This window comes from Copadichromis virginalis, linkage group LG6 (assembly GCF_057382275.1).
Source record: "Copadichromis virginalis isolate Kocher_CV1m ecotype Utaka linkage group LG6, C_Virginalis_male_GT1.1, whole genome shotgun sequence".
In the NCBI taxonomy this organism is placed as follows: Eukaryota; Metazoa; Chordata; class Actinopteri; order Cichliformes; family Cichlidae; genus Copadichromis; species Copadichromis virginalis.
Genome location: NC_140623.1, coordinates 11,596,174 through 11,613,461, shown reverse-complemented (window position 1 = coordinate 11,613,461; position 17,288 = coordinate 11,596,174). Strand labels below are relative to the sequence as shown.

General features: G+C 37.2%; 2 protein-coding genes across 2 annotated transcripts; both read left to right on the top strand.

The window, feature by feature from the left end:
• Positions 1-1,518: 1,518 nt before the first annotated feature.
• Positions 1,519-7,958, top strand: LOC146707315 (B-cell receptor CD22-like). The gene is made up of 9 exons (XM_085460853.1): positions 1,519-1,573; positions 3,869-4,165; positions 4,239-4,472; positions 4,559-4,663; positions 4,850-5,062; positions 5,165-5,506; positions 6,131-6,476; positions 6,560-6,617; positions 7,821-7,958. Exons 1-9 carry the CDS (start codon positions 1,519-1,521, stop codon positions 7,956-7,958), a joined length of 1,788 nt encoding a protein of 595 aa, XP_085316979.1.
• A 2,771-nt stretch (positions 7,959-10,729) lies between these two features.
• Positions 10,730-15,970, top strand: LOC146707314 (B-cell receptor CD22-like). The gene is made up of 9 exons (XM_085460852.1): positions 10,730-10,784; positions 11,895-12,191; positions 12,266-12,499; positions 12,586-12,690; positions 12,877-13,089; positions 13,192-13,533; positions 14,158-14,503; positions 14,587-14,644; positions 15,833-15,970. The coding sequence occupies exons 1-9, from the start codon at positions 10,730-10,732 to the stop codon at positions 15,968-15,970; spliced, it is 1,788 nt and encodes a 595-aa protein (XP_085316978.1).
• The last annotated feature ends 1,318 nt before the right edge of the window (positions 15,971-17,288 follow it).

Genomic DNA, 17,288 nt, shown 5'->3' with positions numbered 1-17,288 from the left:
GCTAAGCCAAACTAAAACACACAGACCTATTCCTCTGATCTACTGCTGGACCCTCTCATCTAAGCAAATTTAACACATCATATTGTAATAATTGTTTTCTTGTACTCACAATACTGGAATATTTCTAACATTTTGAGTTATTTTCCAGTGTTAGAAAATCAGCACTGCTCAGTGTTAGCCATTGTTAATCTTCAAAACTGACTAGGTTACTTTTAAACATATAACACTGTCAAAAGTGTTAATTTAACACTCAACAGTGTTGTATTTAACACTCAGAGGTGTGGACCCATATAGACACTCTCCAGTGTTAATTTAACACTGGAGATTTTGTTGTGTAGGCTGAGACCTCCCAGTAACTTCACCCCCTCATTTCTGAACCCCCCACCCCGCAGATGAGGAGAGCAAGAGCCTCAACCCCCATCATGAGCACCTTTTACAAAGGCACCATTGAGTATCCTCACCAGCTCCATCACTGGGTAGTATGGCTCCTGCACTGGGTCCTTCCGGAAAAAGTTACAACGAGTAGTGAGAGCAGCAGAGAGATCATGGGTACTTCCCTTCCCTCTCTCCAGGACATTTACTATCTCACGGGAAAAGCCCTTTGCATTACATTACCTCTCGACTCTCTCACACATGAACTCCAGACCTACATTCTCCTCCTCCTTCCTCCTCCCTCCACCCCCGAGACATGCAAAACTCTGAACCTCCACCATCGCTTTTTCACTGACTGCCCCAACCCCACTTGCACACAAACTCTTGCCCACAAGCACTCTGATTGTGTTGGACCCTGACTGACATGGTACCAGGATGAAATCTTTGAACCTACTGTCGGACCTCGTGCAGTGTAGGATCCTGGTTTCCTCTTGGTGCACGACGATGCCTAACTTCATGTGGTGAGAGTATGCAGGCAGTTATTGGAGGATGAAAGAATTAATAGCATTGACTGACCCCAACACTCGCCTGACCCCCAGGATAGCATCTGTTGTGACTTCAGGAGGATGTGCTGATGTTGTCAGGCATGCATAAAAGCATGTGGGGGCAGTACAAACTACTAAGAATCATTTTTATTTACAAAAACAAAATTTTGTATCATATTTCCACTTTGATTTTCAGAGTGTGTTTGAATTCTGCTCTCTGTTGGTTGCTCATTGGTTGATCAGAGTAGTGGTGTCCTTTCACTCCTAACACATTACCCAGTCCATATCAATGTAGAAATGTAGAATGACATTTTTTTCCACACTAAAAACATTAAAAATGTTTGGGGGTTTTTTTTGTTGTAAGGTGATGAAAAACATACAGAGACAAAAATACTGCATTACGCAATTCCTTTTAAAACTCATGATGATGGAGGAAGTGATTAAAAGGTGTTAAACCTTCACACAGTTTATTTTTAGATGTAGTGATGTTCATACCTGTCAGTTCTGTTTTCAGCCTTTCCCGGGAGCACGTTCAGCTCTAAAGATCTTTTAAAGATTCATACAATCAACTTTCTGACTAAAGCTGAAATCTACAGCAGCCATGATCGTGGCAGAAGCTGGATTTTTGTTTTTGGGTTTCATTCTGTGTCTCTCAGGTAGGAATGACTCTTTCTCCTCCTTCCTCCTTACAGGTCTTAGCGTTTTAGCTTTGATGAGCTCTTGAAGAGTCCGAAAGTGCAAGATTATAATCTTTTATGGTACAATAATATCATCATTAAATGACTGGCACAGAGTAGAAAGACGTGTAAACTTAAATCTGCACACATTTGATAATGAATCTTCTGTTGTGTTTCAACATATAAAAAGATCAAAAATGGTCTCCTGTCAGCTCACAGTATGAATATGTTGATAGTATAAGAAGTATAACATCATTACTGGAACAACAATCCCCAGACTGAGATAATTATTATGAGGTGTGTTAAGATTAAAGTGCAGTCAGTATCACAGAGGTGGCTGTCTTAGTACAATGTCAGATCTCCAGCGTAACCTTTGTTGAACACATAACCTGATCTTGAGCAGGTATGCGTGTGCAGGCAAACTGGGCAGTTCTTGGCGCCTGGAGCCCAGGGGCGGCCTATGACAGATCATCTGGTCCGCTGGAACTCAAACCCTTTTGGCCATGAACCTTGGCCCAATTAAGGCCTCCCTTCCTCTCCTGCTGGGATGTATGTGCAGATATTGCCAAGATGTGTGGCCTTAGGTCTTCAGTACTTTACGGCAGTGGTCCCCAACACCCGGGCAAAAGACCAGTACCGGTCCATGTGTCGTTTGGTACCATGCCACGAGAGTTGAGGCTCAGGTGTGAAATTTATGGTTTTCAGGATTTTTATTGTTAAATTGGCTTACCTGGGTCTTTTCCCGTGTTGTAGTTCTGTGTCTTATTTTGAGAGAAATATTTCCGAGTTACCATAGCAACCAGAGAGCATTAAGGGGCAGAGAGGGGGATGTTTTTGGTGCATTTCAGGAGGATGTTGCTGATAATGTTACACAATTACAAGGTGAATTCACATTTATTATTATATTTATAAAATTACACAGTTTTTGTCTTGGTTGTATCATTTTATTTTGTTGTATTTATCCGCAACACCTTAAAGGCTGGTCTGTAAAAATATTGTCTGACATTAAACAGGTGGCGCAAAAAACTTTTGGGACCGCTGCTCTACAGGGCTGCAGATGGCCCGGTTCTCCCGGATCCATCTCCGTTTGCCTCTGTCTCATGGGAGCGTTATTGTGGCATCCCATGTCATTTTCAAGTACATTTTGTGACAAAGATACACACATTCACACCCCATAAGAATATTGTTGATTTATGTACCTGTGCATTTTTTATTTTGTGTTGAAGCTGTTCTGTTTCTTCTTTACACGTGCATTTCTATTTGTAGGCGATTTTTTTTATTACATCTTCCTGTGTAATAAAAAATAAATAATATAAAATAATAAAAATAAAATGTGACAGAACAGCTGCTGATACAAAGGATTGCACTGAGACATGCTGATGAGAAGATGAGTATTCGTTGATGTTGTGAGACACAAAAACATGCAGGAAATCATATTGTTGTCGCCCCAACAACACTTCCATTGTGTTTTGCATGTTTTTGCAGCTTTTTGTTTCTTTTTTTTCCATGTTGCAGTGCATCTGACCTCTGAAGGCCACCTTATAAAATTCCTATCCCATGTCATTGTTTGTGGGGGTTTTCTAGAACACACATGCTGTGTGAATGTTAAAGCTGTTTGTGATTCCAATTACTTCCAATTACCTCTGCTTACTCTGCTGTTAAAAACAGCAGAGTAAGCAGAGTTCATCATCACAGCTGTTCATGTTGATCGCTGATCTTCAGCCTGGAGATTCTGTTTCACCGCAGAGGTGTTACCATTATAAACCAGACACAGACAACAGTTTTCACCACTGCAGCTTCCTGCTCTTGCAAAAACAACCTCAAAGAACACGTCATTTATAATATGATGAACAAAACAGACTCAAATGAAAGAAAGAAGTTGTGTTTTGTGTGTTCGATGTGTTAGACAACTAAGTACGAAACTGTCCTGTTAGCTGGTGCACTTAGATTGTCTTTTTAATATTCAAGCTGTTGTATTTATTCTCTCAACTTTACATGTAAAAGTTACAACAAGAACAAATGATGGGTGTCTGATACCGTGTTCAATTTGTGCTTTGCCTCTAAGATATGAGTAATTATTTAGGAGTCACTAAACATGAATAAAAAGGATTATATTATTATAAATATATTATAAATTATATAAGCTGTCTATAACTTAAAATACTCAAGTTATTTCTTACACTGCAGTTATAACATTATTTTAAAATTCATGATATAAAAACAGAGAGTAACAAAAATAATAAATCTGTTCACTAATGAAAGTTTCTGTTAAAGGTGTTAATGGAGGAGAAACCAGGATCTGTGCTCTCAAAGGTTCATCAGTGGATCTGCACTGCTCACATCAACATCTGACCTCAAGCAGCAAATGGTTCACTGTACACTTAAATGGATCAATGAGTGAGCTCTCTGTGGATGGACAACGTGTAACGTACAACATGCCTGAAGAGAAAAAGCCAACTTTAACCATCAATGATCTAAGAGAGAGTGATGCAAACGCTTACTGCTGTATGAAGACTACAGACAGACCAGGAAACTGTTCATTCAGTAATATTACTCTTCAAGTTGTTGCAGGTACAGTGACTTTTACTCATTAATAACTTTCCAAATGACATCATTGTATAAGATGTTCTCCATCATCCTCCAGAGCTGCAGGTAAAGGTGATTCCTGCCACAGAGGGACAGACAGTAACACTGATGTGCAGCAGCAGCTGTCCTCTGACTGAAAAGCCTGCAGCCTACATCTGGTACAAGAACAGAGAGTTTCTCTATGAGGACTGGTCTCCCTGGTACCAAGAGCTGCTCAGCAGTGAGGAAGCAGTCACATACTCCTGTGCTGTCAAAGGCTACGAGGATCTCAGAGCCCCTCAAGTCTCTGTGGGTGAGTCATGATGTTTATTGTGCAACAAAACAAACACGAGTCACGCAGTGAATCATTTGAATCAATATTATTTCTTTGTTGTACAGATTCCCTCACAGAGACCTGCTTCAGTGTGACCTATGCTAAAGGGAGAATGTGTTCTTACAGGAAGACAACAGTAGATGAGCCGTGCTCCATCACATATCCCAGAGGTGAAGCTTCAACAAATAAGCAAATATCTTCCATCAAACCTCTATATTAGTTTAATGTCATTTTCCTTATATAAGATAAGGCTAAATATTGCCTTTGTTAATAAATCTAGTAGCAGGCATTCTAAAAACAGAAATAAAATTTTGTACATTATTGTGTCTTATGAAAACTTTTTAATCATCTTTGAGAGGTTCGTGTTCAAAAAACCTCCTACACATCAGATAGTGTCACACTGACCTGTAACACCACCTGTAAGCTGTTTGACCCTCAAACTGCCTACATGAGCTGCAGAAACACAAGCAGAAACTACAAGAATCAACAATGTTTAACTCACAACAATTCAACATACAAGTTCTCTTGTGCTGTAAAAAACCACAAGTACCTTGAGTCTGCAGTAGTCTGTGAGTAATACACAACTCGTTTTTTTCTGTCAGTTAACTATAGATAAAAGTTTCAGCATACAGGCCAATCAAACAACTCTAAATCATCCATCTATATTTCAGGTGTTCAGGATAAAAACTGCCGGATCAGGAATTATGTCAGCAGGAGAATCTGTGCTCTGGAAGGATCTTCAGTCAACATCACAAGTGAATACTCACATCCTGATAACATGAAGGCAGAGTTTAAGTATTGGAGTAAAAAATGGAGAAAAGATAAAGTGGAAGTTGAAGAGCTGATTGAGGCTGCAGGTCGTGTGGAGTATCAGGACAACATGAAGAACCAACACATCCTGACCATCAACAACCTGAAGAAGAATGACTCAGGAGGATACACATTCAGATTCAACAAAGATCATAAAGGATGGACACAGTCTGATCTGCCTGGAGTCTTTTTGATTGTCACAGGTAAATCTAAACTCTTCACTCAGCAGACTTTACTCATTAATGTCTGAACAGGAGCAGAGGTGGAAGAAATATTCAAATGTTGTGAATATAGTATCAGCACACTGTAACACCTTGAAAGTATTTACATGTTTTCAAGAAATCAACTTAAATAAATAAAAGTTTTCCCCATCTGTGCTTAGCTAATTTTGACAGTTTTATGCACAGATTGTTTGGTATTTCAAACTGGAGTTCCTTAAATCATAATAATCATTTGTAGTTTTGCTGTCACCCGTTAATTTCTAAATATATTTACATTATTAAATTTGACTCTTTTCAGGTTTAATACAATAGTTTTAATACCAGACATAGCAAGATGGATAAATATTGAAGAGTAAAAAGTATAATCATTTGAGATGGTGGAATATAAAGTTACACAAAACTGAAAGCAAAAGTACCTTGAATTTGTACTTAAGTACACTGCTTTAATAAATAAATACTTTTCATCACTGGAGAAAAGGATTGTGTAAACCCGAGAGGTTTTTTGGTTCTTGTACCAAGGAGGTTTTGTAGTAAAGTCATGAAACCATCTTTCATGTCTAAGCCACACAGGAGATTTTTTGTTTTTGACCAATGTTCCTCTTCCAGAGCTGAGAGTGAAGATGAGTCCTTCTGCAGTGGTGACAGAGGGTCAGAGAGTCACACTGACCTGCAGCACCAGCTGTCCTCTGACTGACAACACAAACTACATTTGGTACTTGAACAGTCGACCTCTGACCCCGGGAGAGAACCAGAACAAACATCTGATCCTAGACCCAGTCAGCAGGGAGGATGCAGGAAGCTACTCCTGTGCTGTGAAAAGCAACAAAGATATCAGCTCTGCTCCAAAGACTCTCACTGTCCAAAGTATCACAGGAACATGGACACCAGCAGCTGCAGGAGTTTCTGCAGCTCTGCTGGTTTTAATACTTCTCACTGTCTGCTGGTGTGTTAGGTAAACATATGTTTTCTTTCAAATTGATCCTGTTATTTTTAATGTCATGTTTCTTGACTTTTTCATTAATTTTTATGAATCAGGAAAAAGAGGACTTTCAGTCAACCTCCAAGAAGGGAAACTTCACACAACGAACAGCAGGTACTAACAGGATTCAAACAAGAACAACTCCTCATCTGTTCTATTACTGTTTATTTGAATGATCATTTATTCTCCATCAGGAAAAAAATGTTTGCGCGTGTGTGTGTGTGTGTGTGTGTGTGTGTGTGTGTGTCTGTATTGATCACACTGTACAGTATTTTAGTATTAAAGCCAATCAATTAATGTGTCAGTATTTAGCAGTGTGATCAGAACTGCTGCATAGCATTTGAAGACAGGAAAACAAAATGTTGGTTAAAAAAAAAAGCAGATGTAAAAATTGATCAGGCTTATCAATTAAAGTTAAGAATTGATCAAGAAACTATCATATAAAGAAAATAATTACCTTATAAACATAATTCAATGATAATACTTTGTCTATGTGCAAATTTGAAATAAGGTCTACAAGTAGAAACAGGTGCTCTGTTTTATTATCACATATAAATAATTACAGGCGTCAATATTCCTGGCAAGTGTCTTAAATTTTTTTGCAGCCAACAGTCAAAAGTCAAAAAATAAAGAGTCCTCTAAAAATCTGTATTCTTACTGATCCTTCTCAGGGAAATGCAAAGACTTTAGAGGCTCTTTAAAAACTTTAGACCGTACTTCTATCAAAGGAAATGTCCTAAAATAGTGATGCTATTTTCTTGACAAATAATTGTTTAGCCTGTGATGACTTCATACCTGCTGATGTCTAATCAAGAACAAAACCTGCTCCTGAGGTGGTTATGGTCATAGTGCCTTTAAGAATCATGATTACTGATGAGCATCAGTAACAAAGATTCTTCAATGCAACTTTATCCTTTGATTTTTTTTTTCCTGTCAAGTACAACTATTTGATTGTTTTTTAAGCATTGATATATCACTATAAGACAAGACATTTACACTAACCTGTTTATCATTGTATCACATTTAATAGAAACTTTACATTAACAGTTCTTACAACACAGTAGATTCATATCAGTCTCATATGTCGGTTTTGTAACTGACTGGATTAAACAGTAGTGATATAACTGATGGGAAACATCAGCTCTCTCTGAATTCAATGGCATGAAAACCTGTGATTTAAATAGTTTTTTAATAAGCCAATGAACCAACCTTTATCAGCTCAGACCTACAAACAGATATTTTATAATATTCTGATAGAACAATGAAATGTTTAATGCAGTTTAATATGAATTTATAATAACTGTCTCGTCTCCTCAGATGAACCCTGACCTCATGTATGGAAACATCTCAACTCAGTCAGCAGAGCAGGATGATCATCACTACAGCAGACTGCACTTCAGTGACAACCACACAGCTGACCTCTACTCCACCATCGAGCCACTGCCTGCTCACTAAAGAAAAGGTTGTTACCATGGTGATTTAAAGGGACTGTTTCCCCTTAAGGTTTTTGTGTCTAAAATGAGTTCAGTATCATAGCAGAGACACCAAAGCTGCTTCATCTGTCAGTGTTTGTACTCTCTGTACTGGAACATAAAATACAGAAAGGAATAACAGAAATACAGAAATGTCTGAGCTTTCCCATTCAAACATGTCTGATAATGAAATACATGTGTTAAAAATTCCTGTGAAACATAACTCAAGACAAAAAAAAATAGGACAACTTTATAAAAAAGAAGTGTGTTCTTGCTTTTTTTACTATCTTTTGGCTGATTTGCACTTTTAAATGTAAAACTAACTGTTTCTGGCAGAAATGAAAACACGCTATCATGTCTGCAGGAACTTTTTTTTTTTTTTGGGGGGGGGGGGGGGGGGGATGAAAATGTAATGAAATGTGGTCATATCACATGTTTAAATCCAGAGAATGTTGATAAGTAGTACAAAACAAAAACCTCAGAGGTAAAATCAGTATGAAGTGGAAAAACCACCTGCAATACATCAATTCTTCACTAGAGGGCTCATCTTCGAGAGAAAAAAAAGATAAATGAGGAAGTGATGATGTTAAAGCTAAATGCAGTTTGTCTGCAGCCACACTCACACAAGTTGGTCATTCCTGTTAGACAGAAGTTGATTTCTGACATTTATTCATAGTTCTGATATTTTCTAATCTCTGATGAGTTTTAAGAAATATGTACTACCAGTAATCAGCCATTTATCATAATAATGTTAATCAACATACAACCTTCTTTCTCATTTAGACTAAAAACATATAGCAGCCATGATGGTGACCAAAGCTGGAGGCTTGTTTTTGTGTTTCATTCTGTGTCTTTCAGGTAAAAATAATTTGTTTCTCCTCCTCCTGATGATGTTGCTGGAATTCTGTATCGTCAATGTAAATGCAAAAGTTATGAAATTATTTTAGAAAACAGGAAGTTTACTGTTGTTTTCACCTGTTGTTTCTCTTCCTGCTATGTTCTCTCAACTGTATTAAAGTACCAGATTCTAATCCTTAACAGTAATGTTTATTATTCAAATGTTGTGTTAAAGGTGTTCTGGGAAAACAAAACAGAATATGTGCCTTGAAAGGTTCATCAGTGAATCTGTCCTGCTCAGATCAACAAGCCACTGCAAGAAATAAAGTGATCCTATAATGTACAGCATCATGGGAGCAGAGAGGAACGTCACTCTAACAGTCTAACATAGAGCAGTGAAGTTTTTTCCTGCTGCAGAGAAACTGCTGACAAATCACAAAACTGTCAGCAAAGCAGATTTTATGTGTTGCAGGTACAATGGTTTTACCAACTAACAAAATAATGACTTTAATAATCAATATATGAATGTTATTTATTTATATTTCACTGAGCTGCAGGTAAAGGGGATTCCTGCCAAAGAGATCGATCCCTGACCCTGTGTTTTCTGACGGACCCTCTGACCTTTGTGTGGTACGAGAAAAGAAAGAAAACTACACAGTTGTTTCCGTGTATTTTTGCTAGAGATTAGAGGATCTCCTTTTTTCTCATCCATTTGAGTCTCCCACAACATGTCCACCAGGACTGGTCCTCCTGAGACAGCTGGGGACTCAGTCTGCACACAGTGTAATAGAAACACCTTTAAAGAGAAACACACCTTAAAGATGGCCAAATCAAAGTAAATAAACAACACTGTTCCTAAAAAAAATATTTAAGAAATACTAATTATTTTTATGTATGTTTTTATGTATGTAATCTACATTTTTTTAAGGGGGAATTTGGCCAAGCTGAAGTCTGTGATCAGCTGTGATCCAATGGAAATGATGAGGGATTTTTTTTTTTAATCAAAGTGTGAAACCTGGGATCCCCCATGTTTTCAGACTTAATAAAAAGAAACTCAAAAGCTTACCTTTACATGTACACCTGACCGTCTCTCCCCTGCAACGGTGGTTTCTTGCTTCTGCTATGATTACTGTGCTACTCACTCATTTATCCAATCTGTTACTGCCATCTACTGGCGGAACTTGATATTGCATCACCGCTACGTCAGGCGAGTGCAAACGTTTCTAAAGGTGCAGTCAGTCGTTTGTTTGTTTGTTTTTACAGAAAAAAGGAAGAAAATTGTTCTCATAAATATACAATCATAAATATGTTAGTGTGTAATTATTTCTTTCAAAAAGTGATTAATTCTCATAAACCTTGAAATGAACCATTAAAAATATATTGAAGTGGGTAACAGTTTGTGTAATCTGACACATCTACAGTACAGTAGCACATTGTAGTACTATGTTAATTTTTAGGCTGTAGTTGCAGTGTTTTGATTTAAATATTGTATGAGGTGCTGAGCCACTTTTACATATATCGATACTTAGTGTCATTTGTAATCTACTATATAGGGTTGTAATGTACAGTACACTCAGTTTCTTAAAATCAACAATATACTTTATATTTAAGTAATGTAAAATATATTTTTGTTTCTTCATGTTATTAATAATTATAAAATGGATAAGAATGTCGTTAAAACTATCCAGAAGTGAATTTACGCTGCTGTGTTATAAAAGTCCTAATTAGGGGGTTTCCTTCTAAAAACCATCATGAATGAGGAAGTGTTAATTGTGTTAAAGCTGCATGTGGTTTATCTTTAGGCCCACTGACATTAGTTCTGTTTTCAGCCTTTCCTGCGAGCACACTCAGCTGTAAAGATCTTTTCAAGATTCAAACAACCAACTTTCAGACTAGAAGCTGAAATCTACAGCAATCATGATCTTGGCAGAAGCTGGATTTTTTGGGGTGGGTTTCATTCTGTGTCTCTCAGGTAGGAATGCCTCTTTCTCCTCCTTATGATAACTGAAGACTATAAAAATGTTTAGAAAAACTTACAAAGGTTATTAAAGAATGTTAGAAAACATGAGATTCACTGTTAGGCAGCAGGAGTTCTGCTTTGAAGAGCTCCTGAAGTGCACAAAAGGACAATAATATCATCACTGAATGACTGGAACAGAGTAGAAACATGTCTAAACAGATGTTTGTAATGAATGTTGTGTTAATCCACTGAAGGGAAACTGAACAGATACCATGCAGGACTCTTCACACTTGAACTCTTAAAAGCCATGAACATATAAAGAAATCAGAAATTGTTTTTTTTTTTCAGCTCACAGAATGAATATTTTGTCATTAGAACATCATTAATGGAAAAATCCACTCTCAGCCCAGATGGAGGTTTAAAAAGAGTGAAACCAACAGAAAACAGCTGTTAAAATCAGTTTAAAGCCCCTGAAACACAACACAAGAACTACAAATTCCCATGAAACAGTGCTTGGTACTGCTGTCTTTGAAATATCATGATCCTTTACACTGATACAAAGAGCAGCTGCAGCTTGACACCAGAGTAAGGTTTACATCATTACAGCTGTTCATGCTCACGAAGCATCAGTCTGGAGATTCTTTGACACCACAGACGTGTTTCCATCATAAACCAGAAACAGAAAACCGTTTTAACACCTCTGCAGCTTTCTGCTCTCACAAAAGGAAAAAATAAACTTGAACTTGAACATGTGACTAAAGACAACAGCATGCTGTAGAGACAACACAAAGTACTAAAATACACTTTGTGTTGTAAATAATGTGGGAAATGGTTGCATGTAATTTTTCATGCCTAAAGACACAGCATACACGTACATGAAGAGGAAGATGCATGTACAGGAAGTTAAGTTTCACTGTGCAGTGTGTTAAACTGAATATGAAACTGTCACTCTGTCGTCATTTTAATCCTTTGCTTTGATAAAGAGAAGTTAACCCAGCAAGGTGAGGTGGTTAGTTTGTCTTTCTAATGTCTGAGTTTTTTTACATTTACTCTTAACTTTAAATGTCAGCGAACAGCAACAATCACAGCTGATCTGCTCACTAATGCAAGTTTGTGTTAAAGGTGTTAATGGAGGAGAAACCAGGATCTGTGCTTTCAAAGGTTCATCAGTGGATCTGCACTGCTCACATCAACATCTGACCTCAAGCAGCAAATGGTTCACTGTACACTTAAATGGATCAATGAGTGAGCTCTCTGTGGATGGACAACGTGTAACGTACAACATGTCTGAAGAGAAAAAGTCAACTTTAACCATCAATGATCTAAGAGAGAGTGATGCAAACGCTTACTGCTGTATGAAGACTACAGACAGACCAGGAAACTGTTCACTCAGTAACATTACTCTTCAAGTAGTTACAGGTACAGTGACTTTTACTCATTAATAACTTTCCAAATGACATCATTGTAAACGTTGTTCTCCATCATCCTCTCAGAGCTGCAGGTAAAGGTGATTCCTGCCACAGAGGGACAGACAGTAACACTGATGTGCAGCAGCAGCTGTCCTCTGACTGAAAAGCCTGCAGCCTACATCTGGTACAAGAACAGAGAGTTTCTCTATGAGGACTGGTCTCCCTGGTACCAAGAGCTGCTCAGCAGTGAGGAAGCAGTCACATACTCCTGTGCTGTCAAAGGCTACGAGCATCTCAGAGCCCCTCAAGTCTCTGTGGGTGAGTCATGATGTTTATTGTGCAACAAAACAAACACGAGTCACACAGTGAATCATTTGAATCAATATTATTTCTTTGTTGTACAGATTCCCTCACAGAGACCTGCTTCAGTGTGACCTATGCTAAAGGGAGAATGTGTTCTTACAGGAAGACAACAGTAGATGAGCCGTGCTCCATCACATATCCCAGAGGTGAAGCTTCAACAAATAAGCAAATATCTTCCATCAAACCTCTATATTAGTTTAATGTCATTTTCCTTATATAAGATAAGGCTAAATATTGCCTTTGTTAATAAATCTAGTAGCAGGCATTCTAAAAACAGAAATAAAATTTTATACATTATTGTGTCTTATGAAAACTTTTTAATCATCTTTCAGAGGTTCGTGTTCAAAAAACCTCCTACACATCAGATAGTGTCACACTGACCTGTAACACCACCTGTAAGCTGTTTGACCCTCAAACTGCCTACATGAGCTGCAGAAACACAAGCGGAAACTACAAGAATCAACAATGTTTAACTCACAACAATTCAACATACAAGTTCTCTTGTGCTGTAAAAAACCACAAGTACCTTGAGTCTGCAGAAGTCTGTGAGTAATACACAACTCGTTTTTTTCTGTCAGTTAACTATAGACAAAAGTTTCAGCATACAGACCATTCAAACAACTCTAAATCTTCCATCTATATTTCAGGTGTTCAGGATGAAAAATGCCGGATTAGGAATTATGTCAGCAGGAGAATCTGTGCTCTGGAAGGATCTTCAGTCAAAATCACAAGTGAATACTCACATCCTGATAACATGAAGGCAGAGTTCAAATGTTGGAGTAAAAACTGGAGAAAAGATAAAGTGGAAGTTGAAGAGCTGCTTCAGGCTGCAGGTCGTGTGGAATATCAGGACAACATGAAGAACCAACACATCCTGACCATCAACAACCTGAAGAAGAATGACTCAGGAGGATACACATTCAGATTCAACAAAGATCATAAAAGATGGACACAGTCTGATCTGCCTGGAGTCTTTTTGATTGTCACAGGTAAATCTAAACTCCTCCCTCAGCAGACTTTACTCATTAATGTCTGAACAGGAGCAGAGGTGGAAGAAATATTCAAATGTTGTGAATATAGTATCAGCACTCTGTAACACCTTGAAAGTATTTACATGTTTTCAAGAAATCAACTTAAATAAATAAAAGTTTTCCCCATCTGTGCTTAGCTAATTTTGACAGTTTTATGCACAGATTGTTTGGTATTTCAAACTGGAGTTCCTTAAATCATAATAATCATTTGTAGTTTTGCTGTCACCCGTTAATTTCTAAATATATTTACATTATTAAATTTGACTCTTTTCAGGTTTAATACAATAGTTTTAATACCAGACATAGCAAGATGGATAAATATTGAAGAGTAAAAAGTATAATCATTTGAGATGGTGGAATATAAAGTTACACAAAACTGAAAGCAAAAGTACCTTGAATTTGTACTTAAGTACACTGCTTTAATAAATAAATACTTTTCATCACTGGAGAAAAGGATTGTGTAAACCCGAGAGGTTTTTTGGTTCTTGTACCAAGGAGGTTTTGTAGTAAAGTCATGAAACCATCTTTCATGTCTAAGCCACACAGGAGATTTTTTGTTTTTGACCAATGTTCCTCTTCCAGAGCTGAGAGTGAAGATGAGTCCTTCTGCAGTGGTGACAGAGGGTCAGAGAGTCACACTGACCTGCAGCACCAGCTGTCCTCTGACTGACAACACAAACTACATTTGGAACTTGAACAGTCAACCTCTGACCCCGAGAGAGAACCAGAACAAACATCTGATCCTAGACCCAGTCAGCAGGGAGGATGCAGGAAACTACTCCTGTGCTGTGAAAACCAACAAAGATATCAGCTCTGCTCCAAAGACTCTCACTGTCCAAAGTATCACAGGAACATGGACACCAGCAGCTGCAGGAGTTTCTGCTGCTCTGCTGGTTTTAGTACTTCTCACTGTCTGCTGGTGTGTTAGGTAAACATATGTTTTCTTTCAAATTGATCCTGTTATTTTTAATGTCATATTTCTTGACTTTTTCATTAATTTTTATGAATCAGGAAAAAGAGGACTTTCAGTCAACCTCCAAGAAGGGAAACTTCACACAACGAACAGCAGGTACTAACAGGATTCAAACAAGAACAACTCCTCATCTGTTCTATTACTGTTTATTTGAATGATCATTTATTCTCCATCAGGAAAAAAATGTTTGTGTGTGTGTGTGTGTGTGTGTGTGTGTATTGATCACACTGTACAGTATTTTAGTATTAAAGCCAATCAATTAATGTGTCAGTATTTAGCAGTGTGATCAGAACTGCTGCATAGCATTTGAAGACAGGAAAACAAAATGTTGGTTAAAAAAAAAAAAGCAGATGTAAAAATTGATCAGGCTTATCAATTAAAGTTAAGAATTGATCAAGAAACTATCATATAAAGAAAATAATTACCTTATAAACATAATTCAATGATAATACTTTGTCTATGTGCAAATTTGAAATAAGGTCTACAAGTAGAAACAGGTGCTCTGTTTTATTATCACATATAAATAATTACAGGCGTCAATATTCCTGGCAAGTGTCTTAAATTTTTTTGCAGCCAACAGTCAAAAGTCAAAAAATAAAGAGTCCTCTAAAAATCTGTATTCTTACTGATCCTTCTCAGGGAAATGCAAAGACTTTAGAGGCTCTTTAAAAACTTTAGACCGTACTTCTATCAAAGGAAATGTCCTAAAATAGTGATGCTATTTTCTTGACAAATGATTGTTTAGCCTGTGATGACTTCATACCTGCTGATGTCTAATCAAGAACAAAACCTGCTCCTGAGGTGGTTATGGTCATAGTGCCTTTAAGAATCATGATTACTGATGAGCATCAGTAACAAAGATTCTTCAATGCAACTTTATCCTTTGATTTTTTTTTCCTGTCAAGTACAACTATTTGATTGTTTTTTAAGCATTGATATATCACTATAAGACAAGACATTTACACTAACCTGTTTATCATTGTATCACATTTAATAGAAACTTTACATTAACAGTTCTTACAACACAGTAGATTCATATCAGTCTCATATGTCGGTTTTGTAACTGACTGGATTAAACAGTAGTGATATAACTGATGGGAAACATCAGCTCTCTCTGAATTCAATGGCATGAAAACCTGTGATTTAAATAGTTTTTTAATAAGCCAATGAACCAACCTTTATCAGCTCAGACCTACAAACAGATATTTTATAATATTCTGATAGAACAATGAAATGTTTAATGCAGTTTAATATGAATTTATAATAACTGTCTCGTCTCCTCAGATGAACCCTGACCACATGTATGGAAACATCTCAACTCAGTCAGCAGAGCAGGATGATCATCACTACAGCAGACTGCACTTCAATGACAACCACACAGCTGACCTCTACTCCACCATCGAGCCACTGCCTGCTCACTAAAGAAAAGGTTGTTACCATGGTGATTTAAAGGAACCGTTTCCCCTTAAGGTTTTTGTGTCTAAAATGAGTTCAGTATCATAGCAGAGACACCAAAGCTGCTTCATCTGTCAGTGTTTGTACTCTCTGTACTGGAACATAAAATACAGAAAGGAATAACAGAAATACAGAAATGTCTGAGCTTTCCCATTCAAACATGTCTGATAATGAAATACATGTGTTAAAAATTCCTGTGAAACATAACTCAAGACAAAAAAAATAGGACAACTTTATAAAAAAGAAGTGTGTTCTTGCTTTTTTTACTATCTTTTGGCTGATTTGCACTTTTAAATGTAAAACTAACTGTTTCTGGCAGAAATGAAAACACGCTATCATGTCTGCAGGAACTTTTTTTTTTTTTTGGGGGGGGGGGGGGGGGGGGGATGAAAATGTAATGAAATGTGGTCATATCACATGTTTAAATCCAGAGAATGTTGATAAGTAGTACAAAACAAAAACCTCAGAGGTAAAATCAGTATGAAGTGGAAAAACCACCTGCAATACATCAATTCTTCACTAGAGGGCTCATCTTCGAGAGAAAAAAAAGATAAATGAGGAAGTGATGATGTTAAAGCTAAATGCAGTTTGTCTGCAGCCACACTCACACAAGTTGGTCATTCCTGTTAGACAGAAGTTGATTTCTGACATTTATTCATAGTTCTGATATTTTCTAATCTCTGATGAGTTTTAAGAAATATGTACTACCAGTAATCAGCCATTTATCATAATAATGTTAATCAACATACAACCTTCTTTCTCATTTAGACTAAAAACATATAGCAGCCATGATGGTGACCAAAGCTGGAGGCTTGTTTTTGTGTTTCATTCTGTCTTTCAGGTAAAAATAATTTGTTTCTCCTCCTCTTGATGATGTTGCTGGAATTCTGTATCTTCAATGTAAATGCAAAAGTTATGAAATTATTTTAGAAAACAGGAAGTTTACTGTTGTTTTCACCTGTTGTTTCTCTTCCTGCTATGTTCTCTCAACTGTATTAAAGTACCAGATTCTAATCCTTAACAGTAATGTTTATTATTCAAATGTTGTGTTAAAGGTGTTCTGGGAAAACAAAACAGAATATGTGCCTTGAAAGGTTCATCAGTGAATCTGTCCTGCTCAGATCAACAAGCCACTGCAAGAAATAAAGTGATCCTATAATGTACAGCATCATGGGAGCAGAGAGGAACGTCACTCTAACAGTCTAACATAGAGCAGTGAAGTTTTTTCCTGCTGCAGAGAAACTGCTGACAAATCACAAAACTGTCAGCAAAGCAGATTTTATGT

Excerpts from the sequence above, each read along its gene's own strand:
- LOC146707315 (XM_085460853.1), top strand. The coding sequence starts at position 1,519 with ATGATCGTGGCAGAAGCTGGATTTTTGTTTTTGGGTTTCATTCTGTGT. Across the intron at positions 4,473-4,558 it reads AGCCCCTCAAGTCTCTGTGG|ATTCCCTCACAGAGACCTGC; the intron begins GTGAGTCATGAT and ends TTTGTTGTACAG. Across the intron at positions 5,063-5,164 it reads CCTTGAGTCTGCAGTAGTCT|GTGTTCAGGATAAAAACTGC; the intron begins GTGAGTAATACA and ends TCTATATTTCAG.
- LOC146707314 (XM_085460852.1), top strand. The coding sequence starts at position 10,730 with ATGATCTTGGCAGAAGCTGGATTTTTTGGGGTGGGTTTCATTCTGTGT. Across the intron at positions 12,691-12,876 it reads CTCCATCACATATCCCAGAG|AGGTTCGTGTTCAAAAAACC; the intron begins GTGAAGCTTCAA and ends ATCATCTTTCAG. Across the intron at positions 14,645-15,832 it reads CTTCACACAACGAACAGCAG|ATGAACCCTGACCACATGTA; the intron begins GTACTAACAGGA and ends TCGTCTCCTCAG.